Consider the following 12,500-nt stretch of genomic DNA (forward strand, 5'->3'; position numbering starts at 1 on the left):
CTGATTTCTGTTTCCCGTCAGCTGGACAGTGGTTCGATCCCATGGTGGTACGAAATTATTATCAACTAAAAAATTCCCTCTCGTACATATATGCAAAAATATATCAATTCCGAGGTAGAGCACTGAATTAGATATTAAAGGACATTTGTAGCTCGAATGATGTAATATACTTATTAATATATATTATATTATATATTATATATATATAATATTATTATTAATATTTAATTATATTAAATATATATGTGTGTGTGTGTGTGTGTGACTACCAAACTGATGTAAATTATATCGACCTATATTTGCCACACTGAATTCTCTACTTACTGGTTCCCTTAACACTATATAAAAATGTTCTCTATGAGAGAACGTACCACAGTCCCTCCATAAGAAATTAGGGAAGAAACTAAACTTTCGTTGGTTGACTGATTTCGTCTAATGGCTTGATTCTCGTGGAAGTAGCGTCGACACAAAACACTCCTAAAGGGAACTTTAAAAAAAAAAATAAAAAAATATTTTCTTTTGGATGTTAGAGTCTAAGTAGTATAAATATCCCCAACCGAAGAAAGTTAAGGAAATCAGGAAGGATATATTCTATGCGACAAACATCGGCATTTGTGAATTTATACTTTATGTTATCCTATGTATGTAAATTGTGTATGTTACTGTCTATTCTTTTTATAAAATTTATTATTATTATTATTATTATTATTATTATTATTATTATTATTTTATTATTATTATTATTATTATTCATGTAATACCGTATTTCGAAAATGCCACATTTCAGTAATTAAATGCCGTGTCTTATTTAATGTCCTGATAATGGTTTTTACCTCTTCTTTCTCTATTTAGTCTTCCTGGGAAATGGAACTACACGTAAGTTGAGTTCTCACACCTCTCGAAGTTATATCACTGCTTACACGGAGAAGCCAGTTCTACAGATAAGGGCGAGAGGCGGATTTAAAGGGGTGGGGGGGGGGGGGGGGTTCAGGTCATGTGCCAAGCCCGCCATCCCGCAATGGATGTGAATACTAGAACATCGTTTTCTTTCAGTTAATCATTATTAGAAGCAAAAATCTGCTTAGATAATGATTATTTCAACAACAACAACAACAACAACTGTACAACAACAAAAACATTAACAACATCAACTACTACTACTGTGAACATATAAATGTTTATGTATGTATGCATACATGATAAATATTGATGAATATGTACCGCATGTGTGCACATAGTACACACACACACACGCACACTTATATATATATATATATATATATATATATATATATATATATATATTATATGAAAATACTAAGTGCCTCCCCCAATGAAAGATTCCTAAATCCGCCACTGATAAAGGTAGTTCCAGTAGAAATTAAAATGGCAATCTAGGCTAACCTGTGCACGATACATCCACACCTTTCAGACGCTTCATGCATGTACAAAACAGGATCATCCGCAGTGTGTGGGGTCTACAATATAGACACTGCCGACGACCTTCTGTTCCTTCTTTAGAACGAACGCCTTATTCTCTGGAAGATTGAAATGTAAATTCCATAGCCCCTGTGGGCTTGTTCCATATGAATTGGGTTCATATTTTGAATATTATTTTTTTTTTTTTTTTATTTTTTTTTTTTTTTGCACGCCTTGCTCCATGATATCAAGACCTTCCCTTCCCAACACCTCTACCACAAACGCCTGTCCAATACGTTCTCTGGATCACTCTTTTCTTGCAGAATAATTCATACTGATCACACGCCTGTGATTCTGTTTTCCATTTTCTCTACTTGGAAAATAGCCACTTAAAAACAATATGACCAGTTTTTTCAGCTGTACTAAACTTTTCATATCTTTTTAACAATTCTTGCCGCACTTTACTATCCAATCAAAGATATCAGCGTCTAACATCAATAATTCATGAAATGCACAAATAACATCACCTTGGTCACGCTAAAATCATAAATAAAAAAAACTGAATACTAGATTCAGTGTTGCATATACATTTCATCCACCACAATGGAACGAAATGGTTGAATAACGTGCACTTCTTATCCATTACTATTTCATTCAGATACTGATATGCATTTTCGAATACTTGTTTAGCTATCATACTGGATGGGGAGGACGGAGGAAGTATCGAGGCTTTGAATATCTATGATACGCCTATGGAACATCGATGGCACTTCAGTACATCACCCGGGTATATCCTTCAGATCAAGATCAAGTTTTTCAACTTCGGATCTTGTGGCTGTGGGTGTAATTCGGTTAGCTTCAGGGATCTCAATACTTCGGCTGTTATTGATGGGTAAGTGATGTCAATTCTACAGCCATTGAGGGGTTTTAGTGATTTTACTTCTGTTATTGATTGGTGAGTGAGGTCAATACTACAGCCATTGAGGGATCAGTGATTTTACTTCTGTTATTGATAGGTAAGTAAGGTCAATTCTACAGACACTAGTTTCTCGCTGGACGAGTGGTTTTCGCGCTCGGCCAACGCGGAATCAGAGGAATTTATTTCTGGTGATAGAAATTCATTTCTCGATATAGTGCGGTTCGGAGCCCACAATAAGCTGTAGGTCCCGTTGCTAAGTGACCAATTGGTTCCTAGCCAGGTAAAAATATCTAATCCTTCGGGCCAGCCCTAGGAGAGCTGTTAATCAGCTCAGTGGAATGGTAAAACCAAGATATACTTAACTCTGCAGCCACTGAGAGGTAAGCGATCTCACTTCTATTGTCAATGGGTAAGTGATGTCTATTCTGTAACCATTGACAGGTTGTGTTATCTTACTTCTGTTAGTGATGGGTAAGTGATGTTAATTCTACAGCCACTGAGAGGTAACTGATCTCACTTTTGTTATTGAAAGGTAAGTGATGTCAATTCTAAAACCATAAAGAGGTCAGTGATCTCACTTCTGTTACTGATGGGTAAGTGATGTCAATTCTACAACCATTGAGAGGTCAGTAATCTCAATTCTGTTATTAATGGGTAAGTGATGTCAATTCTACAACCACTGAGAGGTCGGTGATTTCACCTGTTATTGATGGGTAAGTGATGTCCATTCAACAACCACTGAGAGGTAAATAATATCACTTCTGTTATAAATGGGTAGCTGATGTCAGTTCTACAGCCGTTGAGAGGCCAGTGATCTCACTTTTGTTATCGATGGGTAAGTGATGTCAATTCTGCAGCCATTGACAAGTTAAATTATCTTACTTCTGTTATTGATGGGCAAGTGATGTTAATTCTACAGCCACTGAGAGGTAACTGATCTCACTCCTTCTATTGATGGGTAAGTGATGTCAGTTCTACAGCCGTTGAGGTAAGATAATTCATTTCACTTCCGTTATTGATGGGTAAATGACGTCACTTCTACTCTTATAGACTGATTAATGATGACTGATCTCTCTTTTCCCGTTACTGTTTGGCTAATGATGTGACTTCTGCTGTTATTGATGGATATATATATATATAACAAAATCTCTTTGTCACTAAAGGGCAAATGATCTCACGTCTCCTCTAATTGGTGTTTAAATGATGTTAGCTCTACAATTTACTTCTGCTACTGAGGGAAATGAGAGTTTTTCCCACTCTTACTGCGTGGTAGGGAATTTCACCTGTGTTCCTGAGAGTGATGTAGAATTGGAGGTTGCCTGTTTTAGTATCTCCAGATATAACCAAAGCAGTAAAGGCACATCTTGTATAAGAGATGTAAAAATGAGGACATTTATGCTGTTCCTTATGAATAAATACTCTTACTGCTGCCGTTACTGAAAGGTAAGTTATGTCATTTGGCTGTGCTGTTATTAATGGATAAGCGATATGAGTGAGTTCCTTTCTGCTAAAACTGACAGAAAGTACAACCAATCCTTTTTTTTATATCCAGGTAAATTCTGTTTCTATTTACTGATGCATGAATGATGTCATTTATAATCTCGCTGATAGCTTAGATATGACACCTTTTATTGTCACTGGTGGCTAAGCTTGCCACAAATGCTGTTTTTGATGGGTAAAAGCATCAGTGAAATCTCTTCGCATAAATTCCTCTTTGCTGTCATTAATCATTAATCTGTAAATAATTAAGTTTCATATGTTTTAGATGTGCAAGTTATTATTGATCGCCAAATAGTAGCATTAGCATTTCGTCTCTTATCCTGCTTCCAAATGCAAAGTGAGGAAAAGCCATGCCCTCACCGTTATCTAAAATGCAATAAACTATTGAAGGAGAGATGCCGTAGGACTCGATGCACTTCCTCTAGCGAGAAATGGGCTAACATATACAAATGTAACATATGCAACAGAGAGGACGACGAGTCTCCTGTCCATTTCATCGAGTTCTTTTCTTCTTTTCCAGACACACGTACTGCGGGTCCTATTCGGAATTCACTATTAATCTACAGAATAATATGGTGGAGCTTTTATTGATCACTGACGGAACAAACCTACTTCCCGGGTTTGTAATGGAATATAGAAGTAAGTGATGACTTTTCATGGTGCCAGTCGCCGTTTATTGTGTGCATGTGACTAATATTTTTTTTCGAATATTCAGTCTCAGTCGCATTTATTTATTTCTTTTTTTATTCAAAATATGTTCACGTTACGGCAACTCAATGGAAATTATATTAATGCAACCTGTACCCCTCGCCAAGATTATCCTATCGTTCTGTATTTATAAAACTAACTTAGTAAATGAATCTGAAACTTTCCTATGCTTGCTGTACTTCTTTCACAAGCGACTTTTTAGCCGAAATATCTGTGCCTGTGTGTAAAGATAGTCCGTCCTCCTTCTGTCTACACATCATATTAATATATAATATAATATATATATATATATATAAGATAGATTATAGATAGATCTATAATGATTATACAGATAGATATAGATATATAGTAGAGAACAAATAGATATCAGTATATATATATAATATTATATATATATAATATCTATATACACACACATTAGATATATAATACGATATATATTATATATATAGATATATAGATATATATATATATATATATACTATAATATATATATATATGATTATAATCAGTTTAGCACGTGATTCATATATCACTCATATCCATTGTGCCTAGTTCTCCATTCCATCCAGAACAGTGGATATTTTTTTCTTATACTTAATATCATGAACTGTGTGGCCTTCTTAATCGTAATGTCATTGCATTGTTACCATCAACATTGCATATTCTCTTACAATTCGCGTGGCGATTCTTGGACAAGGCATCTACTACCAATGGATTTCCTTCTCATATGAATTAACAATCGTGGACGGTCATGCCACAACCGGAACCTTTGTACAACTATACTCTGTTTTTTTTCATCTGTCCATCCGCCTGCGGTGTTTTTGTATGGTAACACTGCGTCCCGGCCTTTAGATAGTTACGCTAATTGTAATTTTTAGGTAAATAAAAGGATATCTGGGTGTACATTTGTAACTGAAAAGTGTTTTAATAATTTACTGTATGCGAATTACACCGTTTATATTCGAAATAGGATATTATTATAATCGTTGAATGTAAGCTAAATGTAACTAACTAGAGCCCGGGACGCAGTGTTACCTATACAAAAACACCACAGGCGGATGGACATATGAAAAAAAACAGAGCATAGACAAGTTTTTCTTAAGTTCACAGACATTTCCTCTATAATGCTGACCGTCAGATACACCGTCAAACTGTATCACCAGCTTCTCACAAATTGAAATTCGATTCAATTTTCCATCCCCTAGATGCCTAGAAGATGCCGTCTACTGATTAATGTATGGATAAAGAAATACAAAAGCCAGTGTGAACTGCGGGAAGGATGCCTATGGTAAGCGCAGAAAAGATCCCAATTTCGTTAGCTGAGAAGGAAAGCAATTCTATTCATGAAAGAAACTGGAAAGGCATTTGTATGAGAAATATTCGTAATAACCCAAAAAAAGCTAACCAGTTTTTCCTGGAATGGAAGAGAGAGTAGATAACAGTTTTAATACACAAGTAACCACAAATGCAGATATACTAAAGAGGAAACATTTTAGTATTAAATAATAACTGCAATGCTAGAAAGTCCACAAAAGCACGAGAAAGGGCAGATATGTCTCTGTAAAAGCCAACTTAACTGTCAAAAGAAATCCTCTGGCTGCCTCACTGGAAAAGGAAGCAACAAAGCATTTTAGTGTCTTTGTCTCTATGAGGATGAACCAGCAATTATTGGCCTAATACCATCACCAGTTGGCATTCAGACATCTGAATTTAAAGCCTGCAGATGCTGGCCATTCCCAATCATTATTAATTGGTGCTGGTATCTTTTCAGAGGCAGTTGCATCAAAATTCCATGTCAATATTCAGGTTTCTAGGTCACTCAAAAAGAAAGAAAAAATAAAGGTGGCTCCTCAAATTTTCCAATAAAACTCACTGAAAGGGAAGAAAATGGTGGCAAAATAGTTGGAGGCCATAATTATATCTTTAGGCAGAAATATTATGGGTTTAGAGCCAAACGGGATGAGCTCCCCTTACCTTGGTCTTGAAGACAGTGTAATAGATAACAAATACATTCATTCTTAGTAAACCACCAACTGATTGCGAATACCTGAAAAGGCTGATGATCCCTAGATAGTTTCTGCTCTTTATGTTAGTTCCTTTGCTGAAGATAAAAGAAATCACCCCTCCCACCCCACCCCCCCAACCCCAAAAGCCTTATGCAAAATACTGTCATAAAAATATTGAGAGAATTAATCAAATACTCATAGATAATGATTATATGATGCTACTTTGGCTTGTTATATACGCGTCACCTACTCCGAGGTGCTAGTACTAAACACCGTATTGGCTTTTTATATATACGTCACCTACTCCGAGGTGCTAGTACTAAACACCGTACTGGCTTGTTATCTACTCGTCACCTACTGTGAGGTGCTAGTACTAAACACCGTACTGGTTTGTTATCCACGCGTCACCTACTCCGAGGTGCTAGTACTAAACACCGTATTGGCTTGTTATCCACGCGTCACCTACTCCGAGGTGCTAGTACTAAACACCGTATTGGCTTGTTATCTACGCGTCACCTACTGTGAGGTGCTAGTACTAAACACCGTATTGGCTTGTTATCTACGCGTCCACTAACTGAGGTCTAGTACTAAAACACCTATTGGCGTATTCTACTCGTCTTGTATAAACTACGTTTTTATCTATGCGTCACCTACTCCGATGTGCTTGTACTAAAACCCGTGCTTTTTAATTATCTAACGTCACTACTGGAGGTTCTAGTCTAAAACCGTATTTGGGGCCTTGGTTTTTTTAATTCCCCACCGTCAACCCTACTCCGAGGTGCTAGTACTAAACACCGTATTGGCTTGTTATCTACGCGTCACCTACTCCGAGGTGCTAGTTACTAAACCCGATTGGGCTTTTTATCTACGCGTCACCTACTTAGGTGCTAGTACTAAACGTATTGGCTTATCCTACACGTCCTAAACTCGAGTGCTAGTACAACTGGTTTACTATGCGTCACCTATCCGAGGTGCTTGTACTAAAACCATTGTATGTCCCTATATATACGTCTTTGACTCGATGTGCTAGTATAACATCCCGTCTTGCTTATCCACCGCTCACCTACTCCGAGGTGCTAGACAAACACCGTTATTGGCTTGTTATCTACGCGTCACCTACTCCGAGGTGCTAGTACTAAAACACCGTATTGCTTTTTATCTACGCGTACCTACTCCAGGTCTAGTACAAACACCGTATTGGGCTTGTTATCCTCGCACCGTCTCCGAGGTGCTAGTACTAAACCCGTATTGGCTTGTTATCTACGCTTCACCCTACTCCAGGTGCGACTAAACACCGTATTGGCTGGTCTATACAAAAACCCCTATTGCTTTTTATCTAGGCATCACCTACTCCGAGGTGCTAGTACTAAACACCGTATTGGCTTTTTATCTAGGCGTCACCTACTCCGAGGTGCTAGTACTAAACACCGTATTGGCTGGTGCTAGTACTAAACACAGTATTGGCTGGTGCTAGTACTAAACACCGTATTGGCTGGTGCTAGTACTAAACACCGTATTGGCTTTTTATCTAGGCGTCACCTACTCCGAGGTGCTAGTACTAAACACCGTATTGGCTTGTTATCTACGTGTCACCTACTCCGAGGTGCTAGTACTAAACACCATATTGGCTTGTTATCTATGTGTCACCTACTCCGAGGTGCTAGTACTAAACACCGTATTGGCTTTTTATCTAGGCGTCACCTACTCCGAGGTGCTAGTACTAAACACCATATTGGCTTGTTATCTACGTGTCACCTACTCCGAGGTGCTAGTACTAAACACCATTTTGGCTTGTTATCTACACGTCACCTACTCCGAGGAGCTAGTACTAAACACCGTATTGGCTTTTTATCTAGGCGTCACCTACTCCGAGGTGCTAGTACTAAACACCATATTGGCTTGTTATCTACGTGTCACCTACTCCGAGGTGCTAGTACTAAACACCATATTGGCTTGTTATCTACGCGTCACCTACTCCGAGGTGCTAGTACTAAACACCATATTGGCTTGTTATCTACGTGTCACCTACTCCGAGGTGCTAGTACTCAATACCGAATGGTAAACGTAAAGCAGACGGGACGTTGGAAGAAATCGTTTAGTGATATAATTTGTCGACCACACACCATAGGAATGGGTGTATATAATACTTTGATTCGTAAGGGGCTAGTACTAAACACAGCGTTCCAAGGAGCTTCCGTCATGTTTAGTATTACCACATAGTGCATTAGCAAATTCTAAAATTGCTGCATATAGCCTGGATTGGATACCATATACAAAGATTACAGGCACTCCTGGAATTCTCACCTGGCTTATTCAAAGGCTCTCTCTCTCTCTCTCTCTCTCTCTCTCTCTCTCTCTCTCTCTCTCTCTCTCTCTCTCTCATTCGTAGTTACTTCTTTTCTGTTAATAAAATATGCATGCCATTGCACTACTTTGGTTACTTATTAACTGTTATTTATGTGACTTTATTAAGATGGAAAGTAATAACCTCAACGATACTCAGAAATACAATCGCCTCGTAACTGGAATTATTAACCCTTTCTCAATCTTCATTTTAGGCAAAAACGTCTACCGCTGTGTTCCAGCTTTAACAGGTATGGTTGAAATAAAAAAAAAAACAAAGAAAATATTTCATCCCTTATTATTACTTGAGGGGTATCATAAAATACTTTTCATGATCTGGTTATGATACTTAGACATAATGACGGTCAGATATCATTTAGATTGTTATTTTGAACGTGGTCGCTTAAAAATATATATTTGTTTGCCTGTTTTATACATTGCATGAATAAATAAGATTTTTGGATTTCCATATTTCCAACTTTTGGTCATGGAATACTAAATGGATGATCCGATTTTGTTTTGATTTCAGTTTCTTATTGTCATGTGTGTTGAATCGATAGAATTTTGTGAGCATGTTATTTATACTTTTAAAAAGCTGTTTACCATGTTGGAGAGTGACACTGCTAATAATAATAATAATAATAATAATAATAATAATAATAATAATAATAATAATAATAGTAGTAGTAGTAGTATTAGTAGTATTAGTAGTAGTAGTAGTAGTAGTAGTAGTAGTAGTAGTAGTAGTAGTTTGGAATAGAAAAGTAACAAGGACTGAAGGGATAAAGCTACCAGATGGGAACATCATCAAACACATAGATGAGACAGGATACAAATACCTTGGAATAATGGAAGGAGGGGATATAAAACACCAAGAGATGAAGGACACGATCAGGATTGAACATATGCAGAGAATCAAGGCGATGCTCAAGTCAAAACTCAACGCCGGAAATATGATAAAAGCCGTAAACACATGGGCAGTGCCAGTAATCAGATACAGCGCAGGAAAAGTGGGATGGACAAAGGCAGAACTTCGCAGCATAGACCAGAAAACGAGGAAACATATGACAATACACAAAGCACTACACCCAAGAACAAATACGGACAGACTATACATAATACGAAAGAAAGGAGGGAGGGGACTACTAAGCATAGAGGACTGCGTCAACATCGAAAACAGAGCACTAGGGCAATATATGAAAACCAGTGAAAACCAGTGGCTCAAGAGTGCATGGGAAGAAGAACTGATAAAAGTAGACGAAGACCCACAAATATACAGAGACAGGACAATGACAAGTAGAACAGAGGACTGGCACAACAAACCAATGCACGGACAATACATGAGACAGACTAAAGAACTAGCCAGCGATGACACATGGCAATGGCTACTGAGGGGAGAGCTAAAGAAGGAAACTGAAGGAATGATAACAGCGGCACAAGATCAGGGTCTAAGAACCAGATACGTTCAAAGAACGATAGATGGAAATAACATCTCTCCCATATGTAGGAAGTGCAATACGAAAAATGAAACCATAAACCACATAGCAAGCGAATGCCCAGCACTTGCACAGAACCAGCACATAAAAGAGGCATGATTCAGTGGCAAAAGCCCTCCACTGGAGCCTGTGCAAGAAACATCAGCTACCTTGCAGTAATAAGTGGTACGAGCACCAACCTGAGGGAGTGATAAAAAACGATCAGGCAAAGATCCTCTGGGACTATGGTATCAGAACGGATAGGGTGATACGTGCAAACAGACCAGACGTGACGGTGATTGACAAAATCTAGAAGAAAGTATCACTCATTGATGTCGCAATACCATGGGACACCAGAGTTGAAGAGAAAGAGAGGGAAAAAAATGGATAAGTATCAAGATCTGAAAACAGAAATAAGAAGGATATGGGATATGCCAGTGGAAATTGTACCCATAATCATAGGAACACTAGGCACGATCCCAAGATCCCTAAAAAGGAATCTGGAAAACCTAGAGGCTGAAGTAGCCCCAGGACTCATGCAGAAGAGTGTTATCCTAGAAACGGCGCATATAGTAAGAAAAGTGACGGACTCCTAAGGAGGCAGGATGCACCCCGGAACCCCACACTATAAATACCACCCAGTCGAATTGAAGGACTGATAAAAATAATAATAATAATAATAAAAATGATAATAATAATAGTAATAGTATTGATGTCGCAATACCATGGGGTACCAGAGTAGATGAGAAAGAAAGATACAAAAATTGATAAGTATCAATAACTGAAAACAGAAATAAGAATGATAAGGGATATGCCACTGGAAATTGTACTCATAATCATAGGAACACTAGGCACGATTCCAAGACCCCTGAAAAGGAACCTGGAAAAACTACATGCTGAAGTAGTTCCAGGACATATGCAGAAGTGTGCGTTCCCAGAAAAAACGCACTTAGTAAGAAAAGTGATGGACTCCTAAGGATTCAGGTTGCAACCTGGAACTCACACTATAAAAACCACCCAGTCGAATAGGATGACTGTGATAGACAAAAAAATTATTATTATTATTATTATTATTATTATTATTATTTTTTTTTTTTGCTCTATCACAGTCCTCCAATTCGACTGGGTGGTATTTATATAGTGTGGGGTTCCGGGTTGCATCCTGCCTCCTTAGGAGTCCATCACTTTTCTTACTATGTGTGCCGTTTCTAGGATCACAATCTTCTGCATGAGTCCTGGGGCTACTTCACCGTCTAGTTTTTCTAGATTCCTTTTCAGGGATCTTGGGATCGTGCCTAGTGCTCCTATGATTATGGGTACGATTTCCACTGGCATATCCCATATCCTTCTCATTTCTATTTTCAGATCTTGATACTTATCCATTTTTTCCCTCTCTTTCTCTTCAACTCTGGTGTCCCATGGTATTGCGACATCAATGAGTGATACTTTCTTCTTGACTTTGTCAATCACCGTCACGTCTGGTCTGTTTGCACGTATCACCCTATCCGTTCTGATACCATAGTCCCACAGGATCTTTGCCTGATCGTTTTTTATCACTCCCTCAGGTTGGTGCTCGTACCACTTATTACTGCAAGGTCGCTGATGTTTCTTGCACAGGCTCCAGTGGAGGGCTTTTGCCACTGAATCATGCCTCTTTTTGTACTGGTTCTGTGCAAGTGCCGGGCATTCGCTTGCTATGTGGTTTATGGTTTCATTTTTCGTATTGCACTTCCTACATATGGGAGAGATGTTATTTCCGTCTATCGTATTTTGAACATATCTGGTTCTTAGGGCCTGATCTTGTGCCGCTGTTATCATTCCTTCAGTTTCCTTCTTTAGCTCTCCCCTCAGTAGCCATTGCCATGTGTCATCGCTGGCTAGTTCTTTAGTCTGTCTCATGTATTGTCCGTGCATTGGTTTGTTGTACCAGTCCTCTGTTCTGTCTGTCATTCTCCTGTCTCTGTATATTTCTGGGTCTTCGTCTACTTTTATTAGTCCTTCTTCCCATGCACTCTTTAGCCACTCGTCTTCACTGGTTTTCAGATATTGCCCCAGTGCTCTGTTCTCGATGCTGACGCAGTCCTCTATACTTAGTAGTCCTCTCCCTCCTTCCTTTCGTGTTATGTA

At 38.3% G+C, this 12,500-nt stretch overlaps 1 protein-coding gene and 1 long non-coding RNA gene across 2 annotated transcripts in view; both read left to right on the forward strand.

Annotated features, from left to right (window-relative positions):
- LOC135218135 (uncharacterized) overlaps positions 1 to 3,055 on the forward strand; it is a 44,101-nt gene extending 41,046 nt beyond the window's left edge. Inside the window, exons 4-7 of the mRNA XM_064254282.1 lie at positions 853 to 876; positions 2,110 to 2,311; positions 2,780 to 2,809; positions 2,998 to 3,055. Coding sequence (XP_064110352.1) covers positions 853 to 876; positions 2,110 to 2,311; positions 2,780 to 2,809; positions 2,998 to 3,055 — 314 coding nt within the window. The remainder of the gene's footprint in view (positions 1 to 852; positions 877 to 2,109; positions 2,312 to 2,779; positions 2,810 to 2,997) is intronic.
- Positions 3,056 to 4,360: 1,305 nt separating this feature from the next.
- LOC135218391 (uncharacterized) overlaps positions 4,361 to 12,500 on the forward strand; it is a 9,438-nt gene continuing 1,298 nt past the window's right edge. The window contains exons 1-2 of the long non-coding RNA XR_010315309.1: positions 4,361 to 4,477; positions 9,114 to 9,149. This is a non-coding gene — a long non-coding RNA (uncharacterized LOC135218391). The remainder of the gene's footprint in view (positions 4,478 to 9,113; positions 9,150 to 12,500) is intronic.

The sequence above is a fragment of the Macrobrachium nipponense genome, chromosome 9, assembly GCF_015104395.2.
Source record: "Macrobrachium nipponense isolate FS-2020 chromosome 9, ASM1510439v2, whole genome shotgun sequence".
Classification (NCBI taxonomy): Eukaryota; Metazoa; Arthropoda; class Malacostraca; order Decapoda; family Palaemonidae; genus Macrobrachium; species Macrobrachium nipponense.